The sequence below is a fragment of the Coregonus clupeaformis genome, unplaced genomic scaffold (genome assembly GCF_020615455.1).
Source record: "Coregonus clupeaformis isolate EN_2021a unplaced genomic scaffold, ASM2061545v1 scaf0244, whole genome shotgun sequence".
Classification (NCBI taxonomy): domain Eukaryota; kingdom Metazoa; phylum Chordata; class Actinopteri; order Salmoniformes; family Salmonidae; genus Coregonus; species Coregonus clupeaformis.
The window spans coordinates 80,713-108,344 of record NW_025533699.1 but is presented as its reverse complement, the minus strand read 5'-3'; the positions used below and the strand labels follow the sequence as shown (position 1 = coordinate 108,344).

The window sequence follows — 27,632 nt, the reverse complement described above, 5'->3', positions numbered from 1 at the left end:
AGGTCATTCCCTTGTTAGTATTTATACCCTGTGTGTTCCTCAGTTCCTTGCTCAGTGTTTGTAAGTTAGCACCCAGCCCCAGCCCAAGCCTTGTTTTATATAGATATTTCTCTGGTGGGATTTTCCAGAGGTTCTCTGGTTTAGTTCTTGTGTTTTGTTTGAGTAGTCTTTTGAGGTTTGTTTTTCCCTGCTGTTTTTTACCACTTTGTGGAGTTTCTTTTGTTTTTTTGAGGTTTTCCTCTTTGTGCCTCTTGGCTTTATTTTTGGACATTGTGGATTTAGTTTCTTTGCCTGAAGATTTTGTTCTTTTATTAAACCACCATCTCTAGTACAGCTGTGTCTGCCTCATCTTCTGGGTTCTGACAATTATTAGTGACTGTTTCTCGCACCGGGTCGTGACAGAAACACTGAGCCATTATTATGAACCCAGAGGCAGCCAGTACCCAGGATCTTTTTTCCATGATGTCCCACCATGAGGGGACTGTCCAACGCCACGAAGCTGCTCTGGTTCAGCAAGAGGCCTTAATGGCTAGACATTCTCAACTTCTGTCAGAGATGCTGACTTCCATAAAGCAGATTTCGGATCGACTTTCCCCGGCAACCGCTTCTGCTCCAGTTCATCCGATTCAAGGGCCCCTGGCAGTTAATCCCCTGGCTGAACCTCGTCTGCCGCCTCCCCAACGGTTCTCAGGGGATCCGAGTGTTTGTAAGGGGTTTTTCACCCAATGTTCTCTCTCCTTTGAGCTGCAACCATCGTCGTTTCCCACCGACCGGTCCAAGATAGCATATATCATCACCCTGCTGTCGGAAAAGGCCCTAGCCTGGGCTACTGCTGTGTGGGATGCCCAAAGTCCCTGCTGTGCCAGCTACTCTATCTTTGCTGAAGAATTCAAGCGAGTGTTTCAAGGTCCTACCAACGGCCCTGACTCAGCCAAACAGCTCCTGACTCTCCGCCAAGGTCGGCGCAGCGTGACGGACTATGCCATCCAGTTCCGCACTGTGGCAGCAGCAAGTGGCTGGAACGACGAGGCGCTCACAGTGTGTTTTTTGAAGGGTCTTTCTGACACCATCCAAGATGAACTGGCCACTCGGGAACCACCGGACAACCTCGAGTCCCTTATCAAGTTGGCTTCACGCATAGACCAGCGTCTGAGAGAGAGAGAACAAAACCATAGACCGCTCACCCTAGCTCCTATCGGTTCCAGCTCCGAGTCTCCACCTTTATCCTCGCTGGCTCCACCAGAACCCATGCAGGTTGGACGCATCTCCCAGGCTGAGAGAGACCGCCGGATGAGGGAGCGATGCTGTCTATATTGCGGCAAACCGGGCCATTTCCGCTCCACGTGTCCCGGGCTCCAGGGAAACGCACTCTCCCGTGCAGGCCTGGGAGGACTGTAACGGGAAACATAACCTCCTCCCATCCATCCAACTCCCGCCTGCTCATTCCAGTTACCCTTTCCTGGGACGACCACGAGTTTTCTCTTCAAGCCTTGGTAGACTCTGGAGCCGCAGGTAACTTCATGGATGGGATCTGGGCGAAGGAGAATGGCGTTCCTTCTGAACCTCTAAGTGACCCCATAAGGGTTACTACGTTGGATAGAAGTCCTTTGGGATCTGGACTTGTCACTCGTGCCACTACCCCCTTACGACTTTCAGTTTCCCAACACCAGGAAGTGATGAACTTTCATCTGATCTCCTGTTCCGAGTTTCCTCTCGTCCTTGGTTATCCCTGGCTTCACAGCCATAACCCTCACATCGACTGGTCTGTGGGCACTATCAAGCAGTGGGGTCCTACGTGCCAAGCCACTTGTATCTTCCCGAGTTCCCAGAGTTCTCCTTCCGAGTCTCTAGAATCCATCGACTTGTCCCGAGTTCCCGAGTGTTACCATGACCTCAAACTGGTATTTAGCAAACAGAGGGCCACCAAACTACCACCCCATAGACCTTACGATTGCACCATCGACCTGTTGCCGGGGACCTGCCCTCCCAGGGGTCGGATCTTTTCCCTTTCTCCTCCCGAACGAGCTGCTATGGATACCTACATCAAGGACGCTCTGACAGCAGGCCTCATGCGTCCATCTACCTCGCCGGCGGGAGCAGGGTTTTTCTTTGTGGCCAAGAAAGACGGTGGATTACGACCTTGCATCGACTACCGGGGACTCAATGCCATAACCGTCCGTAACCGCTACCCGCTACCCCTTATGGCCACAGCCTTTGAGCTGCTCCAGGAAGCAGTTGTCTTCACTAAGCTTGACCTGCGGAAGGCATACCATCTTGTGCGGATCAAACCCCGGGGACGAGTGGAAGACCGCTTTCAACACGCCTACTGGTCACTACGAATACTCGGTGATGCCCTTCGGCCTGACCAACGCTCCGGCTGTGTTCCAAGCGCTCATAAACGATGTGCTTAGGGATATGCTTAACATCTTTGTGTTTGTTTACTTGGATGACATCCTCATCTTTTCGAGCTCCCTTCAAGAACACACTAAGCATGTCAGACAAGTGCTCAAACGCCTCCTAGACAGCCATTTGTACGTTAAGCCGGAGAAGTGTGAATTCCATTCCTCTCGAGTACAATTCCTGGGATTTATAGTGGAACCCGGACAAGTCCAGATGGACCCCAAGAAGGTAGAGGCGGTAGCGGATTGGCCCACCCCCAAGTCCGTTAAGGAAGTTCAGCGTTTCCTGGGCTTCACCAACTTTTACCGCAAGTTCATCAAGAACTTCAGCTCGGTGGCAGCCCCTCTCTCGGCGGTAACCAAGGGTGGCAACACAAGGTTTCTGTGGGGTAGAGAAGCTGAGACGGCCTTCCAAGGACTCAAGCAGCGCATCCTCTCTGCTCCCATCCTGACACTACCAACGGCGGATGAACCTTTTGTGGTGGAGGTAGACGCATCAGAGGTTGGGGTTGGAGCTGTCCTGTCTCAGAGGGGTGAAGACAAGAAGCTTCATCCTTGCGCCTTCTTCTCTCACCGGCTTACCCCGGCCGAGAGGAATTACGATGTGGGGGATCGTGAACTCCTAGCGGTTAAGATGGCATTGAAGGAATGGAGACACTGGCTCGAGGGGGCTTCTCAACCGTTTCAAGTGCTTACGGACCACAAGAATCTGGAGTATATCCAGCAGGCGAAGCGGTTGAACGCCAGACAAGCTCGATGGTCTCTTTTCTTCAGCCGATTTCAGTTTATCCTCACCTATAGACCCGGGTCGAAGAATCTCAAACCGGACGCCTTGTCACGAATCTACTCTCCTGCCATTCGAGAAGATACTGACATGACTGTCCTTCCGGCCGCTAAGATCGTGGCTCCGATCTCGTGGCAAGTGGAGGATACCGTGAAACAAGCTCAAGCCATCGAACCGGGCCCTGGAGGAGGTCCTGCTAATCGGTTGTTTGTTCCCAAGGCAGCAAGGTCCCAAGTCCTTCGGTGGGGGCACTCCTCTCGCCTCACCTGTCACCCGGGCGTAGGCCGCACCTTGGAGTTCATCCAGCGTAAGTTCTGGTGGCCCACCATAAAAGAAGACGTTGCCACTTTCATCAAGGCCTGTTCCGTGTGCTGCCAGTGCAAATCTTCTCACCTCCGCCCTCAAGGACTCCTTCACCCTCTATCTATTCCCCACCGACCCTGGTCCCATATCTCGTTGGACTTTATTACTGGCCTTCCTCCGTCCCATGGTAATACTACGATCCTAGTCATCATCGACAGGTTTTCTAAGGCGGCCAGGTTTGTTCCTTTGACCAAATTACCTTCTGCCAAGGAAACAGCTGAGTTGGTGATTAACCATGTGTTCCGAGTCTTTGGGATTCCGCAAGATATGGTTTCCGACAGAGGTCCCCAGTTCGCCTCAAGGTTTTGGAAGGCCTTCTGCCAACTCATAGGGGCCACGGCCAGTTTATCTTCAGGGTACCATCCGGAGTCCAATGGCCAAACTGAGAGGATGAATCAGGAGCTGGAAACCACCCTCAGATGCATGGTTTCCAACAACCCGTCCACTTGGTCATCCTTCATTGTTTGGGCCGAGTACGCGCACAACACCTTGTGCTCCTCCTCCACTGGTATGTCCCCGCATGAGTGTCAGTTTGGCTATGCGCCTCTATTGTTCCCGGACCAGGAGGCAGAAGTCAGAGTGCCTTCAGCCTCGAGGTTCATCAGACGCTGTCGGCTTACGTGGAAGAAGGCACGTCTTAATCTTCTGCGTTCCTCTCAGCAGTACCAACGACAAGCCAACAGAGGTCGCCGTCCCGGTCCTACCCTGTACCCCGGCCAGAGAGTATGGCTCTCAACTAAGAACCTACCACTACGGGTGGAGTCTCGCAAGCTGTCCCAGAGGTTCATCGGTCCCTTTAAGATTGCCAGGAGAGTCAATCCCGTTACTTTTCGCCTGCACTTACCCAGATCACTTAAGATCAATCCAACATTTCACATTTCTTTATTAAAACCTGTTGTTTTTTCTCCCCTTATCCCGGCAGGCAGACCTCCCCCTCCGCCCCGTGTCATCGGTGGCCAGTCGGCTTATACCGTCCACCGGATACTGGATTCCCGCCGGGTGCAGCGGTCCTGGCAGTATCTGGTGGACTGGGAAGGCTACGGTCCCGAGGAGCGCTCCTGGGTTCCTGCCAAGGACATACTGGACCCTGACCTCATTCGTCAGTTCAGGGCCCTCCACCCTGAGAAGGCTGGTAGGAACGTCAGGAGCCGTTCCTAGGAGGGGGATTCTGTCAGGTTTTGGCCATGACTGTTCGGGTTTTGGTCACTAGATGTCCCCATTGCACCTTTTTTGTACCTTTTGTTTTTCTTGCTCTAATTATTGTTTGCACCTGTAGGTCATTCCCTTGTTAGTATTTATACCCTGTGTGTTCCTCAGTTCCTTGCTCAGTGTTTGTAAGTTAGCACCCAGCCCCAGCCCAAGCCTTGTTTTATATAGATATTTCTCTGGTGGGATTTTCCAGAGGTTCTCTGGTTTAGTTCTTGTGTTTTGTTTGAGTAGTCTTTTGAGGTTTGTTTTTCCCTGCTGTTTTTTACCACTTTGTGGAGTTTCTTTTGTTTTTTGGAGGTTTTCCTCTTTGTGCCTCTTGGCTTTATTTTTGGACATTGTGGATTTAGTTTCTTTGCCTGAAGATTTTGTTCTTTTATTAAACCACCATCTCTAGTACAGCTGTGTCTGCCTCATCTTCTGGGTTCTGACAATTATTAGTGACTGTTTCTCGCACCGGGTCGTGACAATTAATTAAGCGTTTGCTGACAGCTGAAAGGGGATTGGCCGTTTGTTGTCACATGACACAAGAGATCAAAAAACAGAGCCGTGTTCGGAAGAAGGCAAAAAAAAAATCAAAGTACAGTGTGGTTCTTTTCAAGGCCCCTCCAAAACTACACATTCCAAAGTATACACTTTTAAAAAAGTATGCACTGAATCCCCTGAAAAGAGAGTTGACCGTTGACCCTTACAAGCGTCTCTGTGTTTTTGTTGTTTCATGGGGCTGCAGATCACTGTGTTCCGTATGGGAGCAGAGGAACCGCGGGACATAGAGATGGCCATACTGACGGCCTTGCTCAAAGGTAACCTGGGAAGGACCGTTTTTTAACCTCACTCTTTAAAAGCACTGTCTTTGCAAATAGAGGCTATTTCTCACGTAGGGCTGGGACTGAATGAAACTTTTGATTGAATCCCCGTAGCCTATAGAAGAGCTGTGAAACAACAAAGCCTTGTTGGTGTTTTTGATTGCAGGCACCAACGCCTCCGCCCCCGACCAGCTGAGTCTAGCCCTGGCCTGGAACAGAGTGGACATCGCTAGGAGCCAGATCTTCGTCTACGGTCACCACTGGCCCATGAGCGGCAGCGTGAGTGGATCCACAACTTGGGAAAACACGTGGAAACACAATTTGTAATGAAAACATCCCCGTGATCTTACGTCTTACAGGGCCCTGGTTCAGAGTTCAGATGAGCGCGCGTGCAACCTTTACCTTTTTACGTAAATCAACTCGTTGACATCAATGTGGGTTAGAATATATCGTTGCAGAATACGGCTTAAATCATCAAGTCAGAAAACTGCCCATATTCCAAAGGAAGTATTTTACCTGTCCCAAATGGCATCCTATTCTCTACACAGTGCACTACTTGTGTCCAGAGTCCTGTGGGACTTGGTCAAATCTAGTGCACAATATAGGGAATAGGGTGCCATTTGGGACACAGACGGAAACTCTAACCAACAGTAATGGTGAGACAGCAACAACCATTTCAGGGACTGAAACAGCTCCGTGTACACCGGGTCAACAAGGTCTTTCCTCCCCCCTGTGTTACCTCCCAGGCGGCCAACACCACAGCATCCCAGGATAAGCCTAAGAGCCCGGTCCCAGCCCGCGGGGGAGGAGGCGGGGCACGGAAGGGGAAGGCTAGGGTCAACAAGGTCAAAGGGGGCAGGGCCAAACCTGAACCTCCGGAGGAGACGGACCCCAGGAAGCTGGAGCTACGCAACTGGGTGAATAAATAACCAGTACTGATTGTTGATCGGCATTCACACAATCCACTATATTCAACCCTCAAACGTATACACAATCCATTTAATCTGAAGCAGTTATGTAGAGGGTCATACAAGTCAACTATTTTATGTCATGTTTTAATTGGTTCATGAGGACTTATTTTTCCTGAACCATGGTGTCAGGGTTTACCCACCTTTCATTACCATTACATCCCTGATCTTTAAGGTGTTTTATATATATATTTCCACACTTTGAGGTCGGAATAATACTGTGAAATTTAGAAAATTATGATAATGCACTTTTAGTGTAAGAGCTGTTTGTAAAGGCCGCCTGAAAATTCAGCCTGTTTTGGTGTGATGGAGTTTTGGCCTGCCTGGTGACATCACCAGGCGGTAAATGAGTTCATAGACCAATAAGAAAGAGAGTTCCAAACCTCTCTGCCAATAACAGCTAGTTTTCAGTTTTCGCCTCCCTACTCAGACCATTCCCAGACAGTCCTTGCAAAATTATTGCTTGAGAAATTGCTCTTTGCTAAGAAGCTATTTTTGTTTATTTTTGATCATTTTAATTTAAAACAATCACAGAGAGTAACTTAATTGTTACCCAGAAATGATTTGACATTGAGATAAAAACGTCTGCATTGGACCTTTAACATTCTGTAATGTTGCACCCTCCTGAACAGGCCCCACTTGTCAGTGATGGTAATCCATAGCCTTACTTTCTCCTCTACCGTCTTCCTGGTTCTTCCAAAACTGTAGGTGAACTCCCCCTGGAGCAGGCCATGATAGATGCCCTGGTACTGGACAGGGTTATGGTTAATGTGTCTCTCCACTGTAGGTGAACTCCCCCTGGAGCAGGCCATGATGGACGCCCTGGTGATGGACAGGGTTATGGTTAATGTGTCTCTCCACTGTAGGTGAACTCTCTGGAGCAGGCCATGATGGACGCCCTGGTGCTGGACAGGGTTATGGTTAATGTGTCTCTCCACTGTAGGTGAACTCTCTGGAGCAGGCCATGATGGACGCCCTGGTGCTGGACAGGGTGGACTTCGTCAAGCTGCTGATAGAGAACGGCGTCAACATACACCACTTCCTCACCATCCCCCGTCTGGAGGAACTCTACAACACGGTAAGAAAGATAGATAGATAGATAGATAGATAGATAGATAGATAGATAGATAGATAGATAGATAGATAGATAGATAGATAGATAGATAGAGTTGAAGTCGGAAGTTTACATACACTTAGGTTGGAGTCATTAAAAACTATTTTTTCTCAACCACTCCACAAATTTCTATTTTTTTCACAAAAAAAAGTATGTTAGGAGATCTACTTTGTGCATGACACAAGTAATTTTTCCAACAATTGTTTACAGACAGATTATTTCACTTATAATTCACTGTATCACAATTCCAGTGGGTCAGAAGTTTACATACACTAAGTTGACTGTGCCTTTAAACAGCTTGGAAAATTCCAGAAAATGATGTCATGGCTTTAGAAGCTTCTGATAGGCTAATTGGCAACATCTCAAGACATCAGTCAGGAAGTTAAAGCTTGGTCGCAAATGGGTCTTCCAAATGGACAATGACCCCAAGCATACTTCCAAAGTAGTGGCAAAATGGCTTAAGGACAACAAAGTCAAGGTATTGGAGTGGCCACCACAAAGCCCTGACGTCAATCCTATAGAATTTGTGGGCAGAACTGAAAAAGCGTGTGCGAGCAAGGAGGCCAACAAACCTGACTCAGTTACACCAGCTCTGTCAGGAGGAATGGGCCAAAATTCACCCAACTTATTGTGGGAAGCTTGTGGAAGGCTACCCGAAACGTTTGACCCAAGTTAAACAATTTAAAGGCAATGCTACCAAATACTAATTGAGTGTATGTAAACTTCTGACCCACTAGGAATGTGATGAAAGAAATAAAAGCTGAAATAAATCATTCTCTCTACTATTATTCTGAAATGTCACATTCTTAAAATAAAGTGGTGATCCTAACTGACCTAAGACAGATACTTTTTACTAGAAAGAAAGAAAGAAAGAAAGAAAGAAAGAAAGAAAGAAAGAAAGAAAGAAAGAAAGAAAGAAAGAAAGAAAGAACACCATACAACACCGTGAGCAAGAAGGAGACGCCATTTTGATTTCTGCTAAATCGATACTTCTTAACAGGTTTGGGGTCAATTCCGGAACTACCGGAATTGATTTAAATTGACTTTGTCCACAACCTTGCTTCTAAATGCTAAAGCTGGAACATTGCCTTTAAAAATCAATCACGCTGTAAAGCTGAACATCTACGATGCTGATTGAATAGAGACCAGAGTGTTTATTGTTTCTGTTTTTAAAAGTATTTCATTATTTGTTTTCCTGTTTGTTTTTACAGAGGCTGGGCCCTACAAATACACTCCACTTTGTAGTTAGAGATGTTAAAAAGGTAACGTTTTCTTTGATTATTCAACCTTTATTTTGACAGGGAGTCAATGCCGTGTTTACAACGTCAAGCAACAATATAAAGGTGGATTAACTGGTTCTATAAAGGTGTTATGACTGGTTTCATAAAGGTGTTATGACCGGTTTCATAAAGGTGTTATGACTGGTTTCATAAAGGTGTTACTTATACCCCCTATAGTAAAGTGTTACCTAATATTTACCCCCTATAGTGAAGTGTTACCTGATATTTACCCCCTATAGTAAAGTGTTACCTGATATTTACCCCCTATAGTGAAGTGTTACCTGATATTTACCCCCTATAGTAAAGTGTTACCTAATATTTACCCCCTATAGTAAAGTGTTACCTGATATTTACCCCCTATAGTAAAGTGTTACCTAATATTTACCCCCTATAGTAAAGTGTTACCTAATATTTACCCCCTATAGTGAAGTGTTACCTAATATTTACCCCCTATAGTAAAGTGTTACCTAATATTTACCCCCTATAGTAAAGTGTTACCTAATATTTACCCCCTATAGTAAAGTGTTACCTAATATTTACCCCCTATAGTAAAGTGTTACCTGATATTTACCCCCTATAGTGAAGTGTTACCTAATATTTACCCCCTATAGTAAAGTGTTACCTAATATTTACCCCCTATAGTAAAGTGTTACCTAATATTTACCCCCTATAGTAAAGTGTTACCTAATATTTATCCCTTATAGTAAAGTGTTACCTAATATTTACCCCCCTATAGTAAAGTGTTACCTAATATTTACCCCCCTATAGTAAAGTGTTACCTGATATTTACCCCCTATAGTAAAGTGTTACCTGATATTTACCCCCTATAGTAAAGTGTTACCTAATATTTACCCCCTATAGTAAAGTGTTACCTGATATTTACCCCCCTATAGTAAAGTGTTACCTGATATTTACCCCTGATAGTAAAGTGTTACCTGATATTTACCCCCCTATAGTAAAGTGTTACCTGATATTTACCCCTGATAGTAAAGTGTTACCTGATATTTACCCCCCTATAGTAAAGTGTTACCTGATATTTACCCCCCTATAGTAAAGTGTTACCTGATATTTACCCCTGATAGTAAAGTGTTACCTGATATTTACCCCTGATAGTAAAGTGTTACCTAATATATAGAGTAATAATATTAGCCATAACATAGTAGCAACAATGTAATATAAAGGTAAAAACAGTAACAGTATAATGATGATGGTTGGTTGGTTGGTGTTTCAGGGAAATCTTCCACCGGATTACCAGATCACCTTGATCGATATCGGATTGGTCCTGGAGTTCCTGATGGGTGGGGCTTATCGCTGCAACTACACCAGAAAGCAGTTCCGCACCCTCTACAACAACCTCTATGGTGTAAAAAGGGTGAGGAGAAATCCACACTCTACAGATAGGAATATAATATTACTATTAACACTTATTATTATTGGTCCTCTGTAGCTCAGCTGGTAGAGCATGGTGCTTGTAACGCCAGGGTAGTGGGTTCGATCCCCGGGACCACCCATACGTAAAAATGTATGCGCACATGACTGTAAGTCGCTTTGGATAAAAGCGTCTGCTAAATGGCTTATTATTATTATTATTATTATTAATATGCTCCCATTTTTCATCAGCTGAAATAAAAGATCCCAGAAATGTTCCAGACGCACAGAAAAGCTTATTTCTCTAACATTATGTGCACACATTTGTTTACATCCCTGTTAGTGAGCATTTCTCCTTTGCCAAGATAATCCACCCACCTGACAGGTGTGGCATATCAAGAAGCCGATTAAACAGCATGATCATTACACAGGTGCACCTTGTGCTGGGGACAATAAAAGGGCCACTCTAAAATGGGCAGTTTTGTCAAACAACACAATGCCACAGATGTCTCAAGTTTTGAGGGAGTGTGCAATTGGCATGCTGACTGCAGGAATGTCCACCAGAGCTCTTGCCAGAGAATTGAATGTTAATTTCTCTACCATAAGCCGCCTCCAACGTCATTTTAGAGAATTTGGCAGTACGTCCAACCAGCCTCACAACTTCAGACCACGTGTAACCATGCCAGCCCAGGACCTCCACATCTGGCTTCTTCACCTGCGGGATCGTCTGAGACCAGCCACCCAGACAGCTGATGAAACTGTGGGTTAGCACAACCAAATAATTTCTACACAAACTGTCAGAAACCGTCTCAGGGAAGCTCATCTGCGTGCTCGTTGTCCTCACCAGGGTCTTGACCTGACTGCAGTTCGGCGTCATAACCGACTTCAGTGGGCAAATGCTCACCTTCGATGGCCACATAGAGAAGTGTGCTTTTCACAGATGAATCCCGGTTTCAACTGGCAGATGTCAGACCACGTGTATGGCGTTGTGTGGGCAAGCGGTTTGCTGATGTCAACGTTGTGAACAGAGTGCCCCATGGTGGCGGTGGGGTTATGGTATGGGCAGGCGTAAGCTACGGACAACGAACACAATTGAATTTTATCGATGGCAATTTGAATGCACAGAGATACTGTGACGAGATCCTGAGACCCACTGTCGTGCCATTCATCTGCCGCCATCACCTCATGTTTCAGCATGATAATGTACTGCCCCATTCACAAGGAGCTGTACACAATTCCTGGAAGTTGAAAATGTCCCAGTTCTTCCATGGCCTGCATACTCACCAGACATGTCAACCATTGAGCATGTTTGGGATGCTCTGGATCGACGTGTACAACAGCTTGTTCCAGTTCGCACAGCCATTGAAGAGGAGTGTGACAACATTTCACAGGCCATAATCAACAGCCTGATCAACTCTATGCGAAGAACATGTGTCGCGCTGCATGAGGCAAATTATGGTCACACCAGATACTGACCAATGCATATCTGTATTCACAGTCATGTGAAATCCATAGATTAGGGCCTCATTAATTTTAATTGACTGATTTCCTTAAATGAACTGTAACTCGCATGCTGCATTTATATTTTTGTTCAGCGTAATAATAACTGTAATAATATAATATAATAATATTAATATTAATGCTAATATGAATGCTAACGTTAATCATGCTAATTCATGCTGTCCCCTCCCTTGTTTTGATTCACAGCCGAAAGCTCTAAAAATGTTAGGACTGGAGGTGAGTCTCTCATTTGTCTTTTAAATTAGCACCATTATTCTATTTAGCGGGATTTCATATTAACACATCATCCATATCAATACAATCACCACTTGAATTCATTTTCTGTGTACAAGGGGAGAATCCTAAATTCACTTAGTTTCCCATTGGCATCAATGCATGTCTAAGTACAAATGTGACTGAAGTGAAGAGTGAAGTTAAGATTCGCCCTACACCACAATACTTGATATTTGTAATGTCCATCTGATTCCTACCAGGACGACGAACCACGAGGAAAGGGCAAGAGCAAAGGGAAGAAGAAGAAGAAGGAGGAAGAGACGGACATTGATGTGGACGACCCAGAGGTCTGCCGCTTCCAGTTCCCGTTCCATGAGCTGATGGTGTGGGCCGTCCTCATGAAGCGCCAGAAGATGGCTCTGTTCCTGTGGAAGCGGGGGGAAGAGGCCATGGCCAAAGCTCTGGTGGCCTGTAAGCTGTACAAGGCCATGGCCCACGAGTCGTCTCAGAGTGATCTGGTGGACGACATCTTCCAGGACCTGGAAAACAACTCCAAGTTAGTGATTGGCTAGCTAGCAGAAAGGTTTCAATCTAACAGTGTTGGGGTCAAGTTAGTGAGGGGCTAGCTAGCAGAAAGGTTTCAATCTAACAGTGTTGGGGTCAAGTTAGTGAGGGGCTAGCTAGCAGAAAGGTTTCAATCTAATAGTGTCGGGGTCAAGTTAGTGAGGAAATTCAGGAAGCAAACTCAAATTCCAAATAGGAAAATTGGAATTGTAAATGGAATTGACTCCAAACTTGGAATAGTCCTTTAGGGTGCTGGCTTTTCTATTCACAATTCAACCCTCAGAAACTAAGCTTGTCTGGTCCAACCCATTACTGTATCATTGTTCTGGAACAACCCATTACTGTATCATTGTACTGGTCCAACCCATTACTGTATCATTGTACTGGTCCAACCCATTACTGTATCATTGTTCTGGATGTCTGCTGCTCTCTCTTGTTTCTTCTCTCAGTCTGTTTTTCTGTAAAGTATATTGAGGCTTTTGTTAAATGCACTTTAAATAAATAGTGATTTGATTTGATATCAAATCAAATCAAATTTTATTGGTCACATGCGCCGAATACAACAGGTGCAGACATTACAGTGAAATGCTTACTTACAGCCCTTAACCAACAGTGCATTTATTTTAACAAAAAAAGTAAAAATAAAACAACAACAAAAAAAGTGTTGAGAAAAAAAGAGCAGAAGTAAAATAAAATAACAGTAGGGAGGCTATATATACAGGGGGGTACCGGTGCAGAGTCAATGTGCGGGGGCACCGGCTAGTTTAGATAGTTGAAGTAATATGTACATGTGGGTAGAGTTAAAGTGACTATGCATAAATAATTAACAGAGTAGCAGCAGCGTAAAAAGGATGGGGTGGGGGGGCAGTGCAAATAGTCCGGGTAGCCATGATTAGCTGTTCAGGAGTCTTATGGCTTGGGGGTAAAAGCTGTTGAGAAGTCTTTTGGACCTAGACTTGGCACTCCGGTACCGTTTGCCATGCGGTAGCAGGGAGAACAGTCTATGACTAGGGTGGCTGGAGTCTTTGACAATTTTGAGGGCCTTCCTCTGACACCGCCTGGTATAGAGGTCCTGGATGGCAGGAAGCTTGGCCCCAGTGATGTACTGGGCCGTACGCACTACCCTCTGTAGTGCCTTGCGGTCGGAGGCCAAGCAGTTGCCATACCAGGCGGTGATGCAACCAGTCAGGATGCTCTCGATGGTGCAGCTGTAGAATTTTTTGAGGATCTGAGGACCCATGCCAAATCTTTTCAGTCTCCTGAGGGGGAATAGGCTTTGTCGTGCCCTCTTCACGACTGTCTTGGTGTGTTTGGACCATGATAGTTAGTTGGTGATGTGGACACCAAGGAACTTGAAGCTCTCAACCTGTTCCACTACAGCCCCGTCGATGAGAATGGGGGCGTGCTCACTCTTGATACATACACTACCAGTCAGAAGTTTGGACACACCTACTCATTCAAGGGTTTTTCTTTATTTTTACAATTTTCTACATGGTAGAATAATAGTGAAGACATCAAAACTATGAAATAACATATATGGAATCATGTAGTAACCAATAAAGTGTTAAACAAATCAAAATATATTTTATATTTGAGATTCTTCAAATAGCCACCCTTTTCCTTGATGACAGCTTTGCACACTCTTGGCATTCTCTCAACCAGCTTCACCTGGAATGCTTTTCCAACAGTCTTGAAGGAGTTCCCACATATGCTGAGCACTTGTTGGCTGCTTTTCCTTCACTCTGCGGTCCGACTCATCCCAAACCATCTCAATTGGGTTGAGGTCGAGGGATTGTGGAGGTCAGGTCATCTGATGCAACACTCCATCACTCTCCTTCTTGGTCAAATAGCCCTTACACAGCCTGGAGGTGTGTTGGGTAATTGTCCTGTTGAAAAACAAATGATAGTCCCACTAACCCCAAACCAGATGGGATGGCGTATCACTGCAGAATGTTGTGGTAGCCATGCTTGTTAAGTGTGCCTTGAATTCTAAATAAATCACAGCAAAGCACCCCCACACCATAACAACTCCTCCTCCATGCTTTACGGTGGGAACCACACATGCAGAGATCATCCGTTCACCCACACCGCGTCTCACAAAGACACGGCGGTTGGAACCAAAAATCTCCAATTTGGAGTCCAGACCAAAGGACACATTTCCACCGGTCTAATGTCCATTGCTCGTGTTTCTTGGGCAAAGCAAAGTCTCTTCTTCTTATTGGTGTCCTTTAGTAGTGGTTTCTTGCAGCAATTCAACCATGAAGGCCTGATTCACACAGTCTCCTCTGAACAGTTGATGTTGAGATGTGTCTGTTACTTGAACTCTGTGAAGCATTTATTTGGGCTGCAATTTCTGAGGCTGCTAACTCTAATGAACGTACAGTGGGGCAAAAAAGTATTTAGTCAGCCACCAATTGTGCAAGTTCTCCCACTTAAAAAGATGAGAGAGGCCTGTAATTTTCATCATAGGTACACGTCAACTATGACAGACAAATTGAGAAAAAAAAATCCAGAAAATCCCATTGTAGGATTTTTAATGTATTTATTTGCAAATTATGGTGGAAAATAAGTATTTGGTCACCTACAAACAAGCAAGATTTCTGGCTCTCACAGACCTGTAACTTCTTCTTTAAGAGGCTCCTCTGTCCTCCACTCGTTACCTGTATTAATGGCACCTGTTTGAACTTGTTATCAGTATAAAAGACACCTGTCCACAACCTCAAACAGTCACACTCCAAACTTCACAATGGCCAAGACCAAAGAGCTGTCAAAGGACACCAAAAACAAAATTGTAGACCTGCACCAGGCTGGGAAGACTGAATCTGCAACAGGTAAGCAGCTTGGTTTGAAGAAATCAACTGTGGGAGCAATTATTAGGAAATGGAAGACATACAAGACCACTGATAATCTCCCTCGATCTGGGGCTCCATGCAAGATCTCACCCCGTGGGGTCAAAATGATCACAAGAACGGTGAGCAAAAATCCCAAAACCACACGGGGGGGACCTAGTGAATGACCTGCTGAGAGCTGGGACCAAAGTAACAAAGCCAACCATCAGTAACACACTACGCCGCCAGGGACTCAAATCCTGCAGTGCGAGACGTGTCCCCCTGCTTAAGCCAGTACATGTCCAGGCCCGTCTGAAGTGCATTTGGATGATCCAGAAGAGGATTGGGAGAATGTCATATGGTCAGATGAAACCAAAATATAACTTTTTGGTAAAAACTCAACTCGTCATGTTTGGAGGACAAAGAATGCTGAGTTGCATCCAAAGAACACCATACCTACTGTGAAGCATGGGGTTGGAAACATCATGCTTTGGGGCTGTTTTTCTGCAAAGGGACCAGGACGACTGATCCGTGTAAAGGAAAGAATGAATGGGGCCATGTATCGTGAGATTTTGAGTGAAACCCTCCTTCCATCAGCAAGGGCATTGAAGATGAAACGTGGCTGGGTCTTTCAGCATGACAATGATCCCAAACACACCGCCCGGGCAACGAAGGAGTGGCTTCGTAAGAAGCATTTCAAGGTCCTGGAGTGGCCTAGCCAGTCTCCAGATCTCAACCCCATAGAAAATCTTTGGAGGGAGTTGAAAGTCTGTGTTGCCCAGCGACAGCCCCAAAACATCACTGCTCTAGAGGAGATCTGCATGGAGGAATGGGCCAAAATACCAGCAACAGTGTGTGAAAACCTTGTGAAGACTTACAGAAAACGTTTGACCTGTGTCATTGCCAACAAAGGGTATATAACAAAGTATTGAGAAACTTTTGTTATTGACCAAATACTTATTTTCCACCATCATATGCCAATAAATTCATTAAAAATCCTACAATGTGATTTTCTGGATTTTTTTTTCTAATTTTGTCTGTCATAGTTGACGTGTACCTATGATGAAAATTACAGGTCTCTCTCATCTTTTTAAGTGGGAGAACATGCAGAATTGGTGGCTGACTAAATACTTTTTTTCCCCACTGTATCCTCTGCAGCAGAGGTAACTCTGGGTCTTCCATTCCTGTGGCGGTCCTCATGAGAGCCAGTTTCATCATAGCGCTTGATGGTTTTTGCGACTGCACTGAAATGTTCTGTATTGACTGACCTTCATGTCTTAAAGTAATGATGGACTGTCGTTTCTCTTTGCTTATTTGTGCTGTTGTTGCCATAATATGGACTTGGTCTTTTACCAAATAGGGCTGTCTTCTGTATACCCCCCTACCTTGTCACAACACAACTGATTGGCTCAAACGCATTAAGAAGGAAAGAAATTCCACAAATTAACTTTTAAGAAGGCACACCTGTTAATTGAAATGCATTCCAGGTGACTAACTCATGAAGCTGGTTGAGAGAATGCTTTTTTGATTACTACATGATTCCATATGTGTTATTTCATAGGTTTGATGTATTCACTATTATTCTACAATGTAAAAAATATTAAAAATAAAGAAAAACCCTTGAATGAGTAGGTGTGTCCAAACTTTTTACTGGTAGGGTCCCCTGTAGCTCAGTTGGTAGAGCATGGCGCTTGCAACGCCATGGTTGTGGGTTCGTTTCCCACCGGGGGCCAGTATGAAAATGTATGCACTCACTAACTGTAAGTCGCTCTGGATAAGAGCATCTGCTAAATGACTACAATTTAAAAATGTAATGAAAACCACAACTGACCATCTAAGCACAGCGTCTTCCTTCTTCCCTCCTCAGGGAGTTTGGCCAGCTGGCCTACGAGCTCCTGGACCAGTCCTATAAGCACGACGAGCAGGTGGCCATGAAGCTGCTGACGTACCAGCTGAAGAACTGGAGCAACTCCACCTGCCTGAAGCTGGCCGTAGCCGCCAAGCACAGAGACTTCATCGCCCACACCTGCAGCCAGATGCTGCTCTCTGACATGTGGATGGGACGTCTGAGAATGGGCAAGAGTAACGGGTTCAAGGTGGGGTTAAAGTCCTGAACATGGCCACGCCACAGCGGAGAGCCAGTCAACCCATTTAACTCTGACTGTATTCATGACACAGCACTGCCTCCCGTGCCATATTGCTTTTAGAAAAACTGTTTACCAGCATACTAAAATAACAATGAATTCCATATTTTCACAAATGTTTTATTTTGTAAAGTCAATTCATACAATTTCATTCTTCCACCAGAAGATATAGTCAAGACAAAAATCTGGTTGTTAGTTCTTTTGGTCCTGTTGCTACAGACGCCACCTAGTCGTTAATTATTTTTTTGCATAATAGTTGCTATGCAAAAGGACTGGTCGTCCATTCTAAACAAAATGGTTGCTATGCAGGCTGGATAATGTTCTTGTCACTTGCTAGCTAGCTAGCCAACTTCAGCTAACCCAGTCACGTCAAACATTGAACCTGGAATCAAATCAAATGTTATTTATCACAGGCGCCGAATACAACTTGTGTAGACTTTACAGTGAAATGCTTGCTTACGAACCTTTCCCAAAGATGCAGAATTAAAAAAGTTATAATAATAAAAAATAAAATAGTAACTAACACAAGAGGAATAAAATTAAATACACAAGAATGGAGCCATACACAGGAAGTACCAGTACCAGATCAATGTGGAGCCATACACAGGAAGTACCAGTACCAGATCAATGTGGAGCTATATACAGGAAGTACCAGTACCAGATCACTGTGGAGCTATATAAAGGGAGTACCAGTACCAGATCACTGTGGAGCTATATACAGGGAGTACCAGTACCAGATCACTGTGGAGCTATATACAGGAAGTACCAGTACCAGATCACTGTGGAGCTATATACAGGAAGTACCAGTACCAGATCACTGTGGAGCTATATACAGGGAGTACCAGTACCAGATCACTGTGGAGCTATATACAGGAAGTACCAGTACCAGATCACTGTGGAGCTATATACAGGGAGTACCAGTACCAGATCACTGGGCAGCTATATACAGGGAGTACCAGTACCAGATCACTGTGGAGCCATACACAGGAAGTACCAGTACCAGATCAATGTGGAGCTATATACAGGAAGTACCAGTCCCAGATCACTGTGGAGCTATATACAGGAAGTACCAGTACCAGATCACTGTGGAGCTATATACAGGGAGTACCAGTACCAGATCAATGTGGAGCTATATACAGGGAGTACCAGTACCAGATCACTGTGGAGCTATATACAGGGAGTACCAGTACCAGATCACTGGGCAGCTATATACAGGGAGTACCAGTACCAGATCACTGTGGAGCCATACACAGGAAGTACCAGTACCAGATCAATGTGGAGCTATATACAGGAAGTACCAGTACCAGATCACTGTGGAGCTATATACAGGGAGTACCAGTACCAGATCAATGTGGAGCTATATACAGGAAGTACCAGTACCAGATCAATGTGGAGCTATATACAGGAAGTACCAGTACCAGATCACTGTGGAGCTATATACAGGAAGTACCAGTACCAGATCAATGTGGAGCTATATACAGGAAGTACCAGTACCAGATCAATGTGGAGCTATATACAGGGAGTACCAGTACCAGATCAATGTGGAGCTATATACAGGGAGTACCAGTACCAGATCACTGTGGAGCTATATACAGGAAGTACCAGTACCAGATCACTGGGCAGCTATATACAGGGAGTACCAGTACCAGATCAATGTGGAGCTATATACAGGAAGTACCAGTACCAGATCAATGTGGAGCTATATACAGGAAGTACCAGTACCAGATCACTGTGGAGCTATATACAGGGAGTACCAGTACCAGATCAATGTGGAGCTATATACAGGGAATACCAGTACCAGATCAATGTGTAGCTATATACAGGGAATACCAGTACCAGATCAATGTGCAGGGGTACAAGGTATTTGAGGTAGATTTGTACATGAAGACAGGGTAAAGTGACTAGGCATCAGGATAGATAATAATAAGGTATTTGAGGTAGATATGTACATGAAGGCAGGGTAAAGTGACTAGGGGGCTCCATGGAAGATCTCACCTCGTGGAGTTGCAATGATCATGAGAACGGCGAGGAATCAGCCCAGAACTACACGGGAGGATCTTGTCAATGATCTCAAGGCAGCTGGGACCATAGTCACCAAGAAAAAAATTGGTAACACACTACGCCGTGAAGGACTGAAATCCTGCAGTGCCCGCAAGGTCCCCCTGCTCAAGAAAGCACATATACAGGACCGTCTGAAGTTTGCCAATGAACATCTGAATGATTTAGAGGAGAACTGGGTGAAAGTGTTGTGGTCAGATGAGACCAAAATCGAGCTCTTTGGCATCAACTCAACTCGCTGTTTTTGGAGGAGGAGGAATGCTGCCTATGACCCCAAGAACACCATGCCCACCGTCAAACATGGAGGTGGAAACATTTTGCTTTGGGGGTGTTTTTCTGCTAAGGGGACAGGACAACTTCACCGCATCAAAGGGACGATGGACGAGGCCATGTACCATCAAATCTTGGGTGAGAACCTCCTTCCCTCAGCCAGGGCATTGAAAATGGGTCATGGATGGGTATTCCAGCATGACAATGACCCAAAACACACAGCCAAGGCAACAAAGGAGTGGCTCCAGAAGAAGCACATTAAGGTCCTGGAGCGGCCTAGCCAGTCTCCAGACCTTAATCCCATAGAAAATCTGTGGAGGGAGCTGAAGGTTCGAGTTGCCAAACGTCAGCCTCGAAACCTTAATGACTTGGAGAAGATCTGCAAAGAGGAGTGGGACAAAATCCCTCCTGAGATGTGTGCAAGCCTGGTGGCCAACTACAAGAAACATCTGACCTCTGTGATTGCCAACAAGGGTTTTGCCACCAAGTACTAAGCCATGTTTTGCAAAGGGGTCAAATACTTTTTTCCCTCATTAAAATGCAAATCAATTTATAACATTTTTGACATGCGTTTTTCTGGATTTTTTTGATGTTATTCTGTCTCTCACTGTTCAAATAAACCTACCATTACAATTATAGACTGATCATTTCTTTGTCAGTGGGCAAACGTACAAAATCAGCAGGGGATCAAATACTTTGTCCCCTCTCTCTATAGCTCTAGGACGTCCACAGGCCTCACAAGGCTCATCTGAAGGTCCCCCGGTACCAGTTGAAAAAATGAATGGAAGTTTATATGGAGACTGTTTAGTTCCAAAAATAAGGGGTTAAATATATTTACAAAAAAAATAACAAATATCTCTCTTCAGATCAAACTTTCTTTAGATTTTTTTGTGGGTACTATCTGTTGTTCCATGTAGTGAATCAAAGGCCAAATACACATTCTCATCAAATAATTGTTTTATATTTTTTTGTGGGGGGGGGATACTTCAAGAGGTCTTAAAATTCAAAATCAAATAGCAAAATGATCCTTGGTATGACCTTCTTCAAACAATTCCATATAGCTTAGTAGAACCCCCCCCCCCCCAGCATCCAGGATTCAAACAACCAGTTTTATAATTTACATTAGGCCAACACACTGATAACACTTTACATTAAGCTAACACATTGGTAACATTTTACATTAAGCTAACACATTGGTAACATTTTACATTAAGCTAACACATTGGTAACATTTTACATTAAGCTAACACATTGGTAACATTTTACATTAAGCTAACACATTGGTAACATTTTACATTAAGCTAACACATTGGTAACATTTTACATTAAGCTAACACATTGGTACCATTTTACATTAAGCTAACACATTGGTAACACTTTACATTAAGCTAAGACATTGGTAACATTTTACATTAAGCTAACACATTGGTAACACTTTACATTAAGCTAAGACATTGGTAACACTTTACATTAAGCTAAGACATTGGTAACATTGTACATTAAGCTAACACATTGGTAACACTTTACATTAAGCTAAGACATTGGTAACACTTTACATTAAGCTAAGACATTGGTAACACTATAAAGTCAATGAATGAACATGTTAACGCTCAACATGAAGGTATACTTAATGTAAAGTATATTAGTCAACATGGTAACACTTTGCTTGAGATATACTTTGTATCACTTTACATTAAGCTAACACTTAAAGGTGCATGATGCAGAAATCGCTCCACCATTTCCTGGTTGCTAAAATTCAAATAGTTAGCCAAATTTCAGTTTATGTGACAAAACAAGCACTCAAGTGTGTAGAAAATCAGTGTACCATCTAAACTGCTGTCAAATATATTTTCCACAACCAAAAATATTGTATTTTCAGCTGTTTTGAAGCTGGTGTACAAAACTGAAAGTAAAAGACACAAAAACTAAACTTAAGAACAGGAAGCATAGAAATAGTAGAACGTAGAACAGATCTACAGTTTCTTAGACTTGCTTTCAATGAGGATGACAGATCTATAACATACATTTCTATGTGAATTTGGTCGGGTCCCCAAAAAGTTACATATTGCAGCTTTAACATTAAGGTATTAAGTATTTGAGTATACATGGTAAGACTTTACATAAAGGTATACTTTATACGGGGTTTGCAAATTATTTCTAAGTAGTTTATAGCCCGTTAATAATTAGTTTATAGATCGTTTATAAATATGTAATACACTAATAACTGGTTGAGATTGAGTGGTTTTGTGTCATTTTGGTGCTTCTATACAAAATAGTTGTTCAACTGAACTCCTTCTCATCTCATACCACAGGTGATATTTGGCATAATCTTTCCACCTTCGATTCTCCTCATGGATTTTCGACTCGGGGAAGAAGTGACACATCAAGCCCCGGTGGAGAGCGACGAAGAAAAGGGCAAAGACGATGACAATAAATCCAGCAAGGTGAACACTGACAGTCAAGCGTCTGATTGGTTGATTGATTGATTGATTGATTGGTTGGTTGATTGGTTGACCTGTTTTTTTAATCATACTTAATACTGCATTTAATACTACATTCAAATGTACTGTAAGTCCTGTATGTGAGTTCATGACAGTTGTTTCCACGCTTCCAGGAAATGAATGCTGATGCAGTGTCCAAAACTGGAGATGAAGTAGAAACCATGGTGACAAAGAGAAGAGTTCCGATCAGAAAGAAGATCTATGAATTCTACAATACTCCTTTCACCAAATTCTGGTTCAACACTGCAAGTAGACTTTTGATACAACTAAAAACAAACGTTATTTAGAAAAGCATTTCTCAACACCCCACACTTTGAAATGTTACATTGTGAAAACCTTGATTTGTTGTTTTGAAATGAATATCAGCACAGAGGTGACAAATAGACCTTGTCGACAGATAATATAATACTATTTAATATTATAATAATACAGTATAATATCAGCTAAAGATTATCTAAAGACGTGTGATTATTATTATTATTATTACTATATATCGATCGACTGCACTTTGTCTTGTGGCCTAAAACTGCACCGCTGCCCCATCTCCGTTCTCCTAAAAGCTCAGAGCTGTTTCCATGTCTCCTCAGATCTCCTACCTGGCCTACCTGTGTTTATACAACTACATCATCCTGGTCAAGATGGAGCGCTGGCCGTCCCTACAGGAGTGGATAGTCATCTCTTACATCATCACTCTGGGAATGGAGAAAGTCAGACAGGTAACGTCTCACATCATCACGGTCAGACAGGTAACGTCTCACATCATCACGGTCAGACAGGTAACGTCTCACATCATCACGGTCAGACGGGTAACGTCTCACATCATCACGGTCAGACAGGTAACGTCTCACATCATCACGGTCAGACAGGTAACGTCTCACATCATCACGGTCAGACAGGTAACGTCTCACATCATCACGGTCAGACAGGTAACGTCTCACATCATCACGGTCAGACGGGTAACGTCTCACATCATCACGGTCAGACGGGTAACGTCTCACATCATCACGGTCAGACGGGTAACGTCTCACATCATCACGGTCAGACAGGTAACGTCTCACATCATCACGGTCAGACAGGTAACGTCTCACATCATCACGGTCAGACAGGTAACGTCTCACATCATCACGGTCAGACGGGTAACGTCTCACATCATCACGGTCAGACGGGTAACGTCTCACATCATCACGGTCAGACGGGTAACGTCTCACATCATCACGGTCAGACGTAACATCTCACATCATCACGGTCAGACAGGTAACGTCTCACATCATCACGGTCAGACAGGTAACGTCTCACATCATCACGGTCAGACAGGTAACGTCTCACATCATCACGGTCAGACAGGTAACGTCTCACATCATCACGGTCAGACGGGTAACGTCTCACATCATCACGGTCAGACGGGTAACGTCTCACATCATCACGGTCAGACGGGTAACGTCTCACATCATCACGGTCAGACGGGTAACGTCTCACATCATCACGGTCAGACAGGTAACGTCTCACATCATCACGGTCAGACAGGTAACGTCTCACATCATCACGGTCAGACAGGTAACGTCTCACATCATCACGGTCAGACGGGTAACGTCTCACATCATCACGGTCAGACAGGTAACGTCTCACGTCATCACGGTCAGACAGGTAACGTCTCACATCATCACGGTCAGACAGGTAACGTCTCACATCATCACGGTCAGACGGGTAACGTCTCACATCATCACGGTCAGACGGGTAACGTCTCACATCATCACGGTCAGACGGGTAACGTCTCACATCATCACGGTCAGACAGGTAACGTCTCACATCATCACCCTGCGACTGGAGAAAATTAGAAAGGTAATGTCTAAAACATTCAAGAAAATGTATGTGGGGTCCTCAAGTGAAAAATGGGTCGATGTGGGGGCCTCCAGGGAAGAAATGGGTCGATGTGGGGGCCTTGAGGGGTCTTATGCACAGGCCGATTTCTCAGTCCTGATCCAAGTCCGTCCCTGCTGTTGCTCCCCCATACAGATCCTGATGTCAGAGCCGGGGAAGCTGAAGCAGAAGATCAACGTTTGGGCCGAAGAGTACTGGAACATCACAGACGCGGCGGCCATCTTTACCTTCCTCCTGGGCCTGATGCTGAGGCTGCAGAACGAGCCCCTGATGAGCATCGGACGGGTCATCTACTGCGTGGATATCATCTTCTGGTACATCAGAGTGCTCGACATCTTCGGGGTCAACAAGTATCTGGGTCCATACGTCATGATGATCGGGAAAATGGTGAAGCTTTGGTTTGGGTTTGACTGTTTTGGTTGGCTATTGTAATATGAAATGTGTATATATATATATATATATATATATATATATATATATATATATATATATATATATATATAAAGGAAACACCTTCATAAAGTGTCTTAATAGGGCGTTGGGTTACCGCGAGCCAGAACAGCTTCAATGCACCTTGGCATAGATTCTACAAGTGTCTGGAACTCTATTGGAGGGATGCAACACCATTCTTCCACGAGAAATTGCATCATTTGGTGTTTTATTGATGGTGGTGGAAAACGCTGTCTCAGGCGCCGCTCCAGAATCATAAGTGTTCAATTAGGTTGAGGTCTGGTGACTGAGACGGCCATGGCATATGGTTTACATCATTTTCATGCTCATCTAATCGTTCAGTGACCTCTCGTGCCCTGTGGATGGGGGGCATTGTCATCCTATGGGGCCATAGCCACGGTAGCCAAAATAATGGCCTGCCCAGCATTTTTATACATGACCCTAAGCATGATGGGATGTTTAACTGATTAATTCACTCAGGAACCACACCTGTGTGGAAGTACCAGACCATAGGTGTTATGTCTATGTCGTGGCTAGAGTAGATCACGCTTGATCTAAAGTTAGAATGATCAGAAAAGTGGGCAGTACCTTCTAATAATCTAGCTCTTGATTGACAAGTCAAATCAGTCCCATGTTAAGTCATTAAGTGTCCTTTGCATTACCAATGATTGACCATGCATGACATTTTCTCCAGATATACAGTACCAGTCAAAAGTTTTAGAACACCTACTCATTCAAGGGTTTTTCTTTATTTTTTTACTATTTTCTACATTGTAGAATAATAGTGAAGACATCAACACTATGAAATAACACATATGGAATCATGTAGTAACCAAAAAAAGTGTTAAACAAATCAAAATATATTTTATATTTGAGATTCTTCAAAGTAGCCACCCTTTGCCTTGATGACAGCTTTGCACACTCTTGGCATTCTCTCAACCAGCTTCATGAGGAATTATTTTCCCAAAAAATGTGAAACCAGTCAAATGGCAGCAAACTGAAGCACAGTGAAGCTTTTATGAAATGCTGGCCTTGTAACTTGCCGAAGTGAAGACCCAAGCTATGGGCTTCTGTAACCAAGGTGACAGTGTAGCGGCAAACCTACCGACTCGATTTATAATTTCTAGAATGTTTTACTTATGTGCCTAGACTTTTTCACAGTATTTTTTAAAATAATTTATATCGTGTTAAATATTAGCCACTATCGGTATCCACCGTCGGTTATACCCACATACATTTATAACTGTCGCTGACTTTAGTGTTAGTTTCCTTACATTTTGCATCATTCCATTACGTCGTTAGTTTACCGTTCTTTCCTCTGTCACGTTAGTGTGGTTGTTCCTGAGGATCGTTAGCAATAGTGGATCATGTTAGGCTAACGGATTACAGGTTACGTAATCATTTGGGACATGTAGCCTATTTGAATCATTATGGAATGCAGACCATACGTAGCAGTTTAAACCTGGAGCCTGGCGCACGGTTCACGAAGACTGGACCGTTGTCATCACAGTTCCGTGATTAGTGAGGATTATTAGGGGTAGATTTATAGGACTACAGTTCAACCCCTGTTGTACACTTTTCTCACCTTCCAATATTTCATGGATTGAACAATTGAATATGGCAACTTTCCGGAAGAATCAAACCACTGTATTTTTGATTCACCAATATATTTACTGCGTAAAGGCTCTCCAAACCAGATTTTTATTCATAAATACTTTTTAATCTGCTGATTGGTGCTGAAAGGGTGCCGAATATGCATGTATTTAGATGGTTTTCTTTCATTGATCACTATTCTGAACCAGATATATATTCTAGTGAGTCTGTAGAGAAAATTCTAATTAAAGATACATTGTATTTAAAGGGATGGCTTTAGATAAATGTAATGAAAACCCTATTGAATGAAAACTCTACAAGGAAATCTGTTGGCCAGCAAGTGGGAGGGTTTTCAGCAGTTGAATTCAATTTATTCAGTGTGTGCAAGGGAACCATGCCTGCAAAGCCCGGTAAGCACCTGCATACGGTAAGTCTGAATAGCGACTACTGAGAAGTGCTTAAATCAACAGGAGTGAAATAGGAATAGAATCGGCCCTACATGTTTGACATGTTGTGTTCTATGTCACCTACATGATTGACATGTTGTGTTCTATGTCACCTACATGATTGACATGTTGTGTTCTATGTCACCTACATGATTGACATGTTGTGTTCTATGTCACCTACATGATTGACATTTACATTTGAGTCATTTAGCAGACGCTCTTATCCAGAGCGACTTACAGGAGCACATGTTGTGTTCTATGTCACCTATATGATTGACATGTTGTGTTCTATGTCACCTACATGATTGACATGTTGTGTTCTATGTCACCTACATGATTGACATGTTGTGTTCTATGTCACCTACATGATTGACATGTTGTGTTCTATGTCACCTACATGATTGACATGTTGTGTTCTATGTCACCTACATGATTGACATGTTGTGTTCTATGTCACCTACATGATTGACATGTTGTGTTCTATGTCACCTACATGATTGACATGTTGTGTTCTATGTCACCTACATGATTGACATGTTGTGTTCTATGTCACCTATATGATTGACATGTTGTGTTCTATGTCCCCTCCAGATGATTGACATGTTGTACTTTGTGGTGATCATGCTGGTGGTGTTGATGAGTTTCGGCGTGGCGCGGCAGGCCATCCTGCACCCTGATGAGATCCCAACATGGCGTCTGGCCAGGAACATCTTCTACATGCCCTACTGGATGATCTATGGGGAGGTGTTTGCTGACTCCATAGACCGTAAGAGTGACATTAATAGTAAGATGATGTTTCCTGTTTCATGGGCGGATGATCAATTCAATCCTAATCCCATGATGGTTGTGATAGTGGTCGTAGTCTCAATCCCAGTCGA

General features: G+C 44.0%; 1 protein-coding gene across 3 annotated transcripts in view; it reads left to right on the top strand.

Annotated features, from left to right (window-relative positions):
• LOC121562061 (transient receptor potential cation channel subfamily M member 1-like) overlaps nt 1-27,632 on the top strand; it is a 57,527-nt gene that overhangs the window by 23,848 nt on the left and 6,047 nt on the right. For 2 of the 3 annotated variants that reach the window (XM_045214364.1, XM_045214367.1), the window contains 14 exons: nt 5,483-5,555; nt 5,725-5,837; nt 6,305-6,475; nt 7,470-7,604; nt 8,852-8,902; nt 10,152-10,292; nt 11,996-12,025; nt 12,283-12,578; nt 17,282-17,510; nt 22,199-22,330; nt 22,501-22,632; nt 22,975-23,103; nt 24,401-24,652; nt 27,346-27,520. In XM_045214364.1, the coding sequence (XP_045070299.1) occupies nt 5,483-5,555; nt 5,725-5,837; nt 6,305-6,475; nt 7,470-7,604; nt 8,852-8,902; nt 10,152-10,292; nt 11,996-12,025; nt 12,283-12,578; nt 17,282-17,510; nt 22,199-22,330; nt 22,501-22,632; nt 22,975-23,103; nt 24,401-24,652; nt 27,346-27,520 (2,059 nt within the window). Of the gene's footprint in view, nt 1-5,482; nt 5,556-5,724; nt 5,838-6,304; nt 6,476-7,469; nt 7,605-8,851; nt 8,903-10,151; nt 10,293-11,995; nt 12,026-12,282; nt 12,579-17,281; nt 17,511-22,198; nt 22,331-22,500; nt 22,633-22,974; nt 23,104-24,400; nt 24,653-27,345; nt 27,539-27,632 lie in introns of all 3 variants that reach the window. The other variant, XM_045214365.1, reaches the window with a different exon arrangement.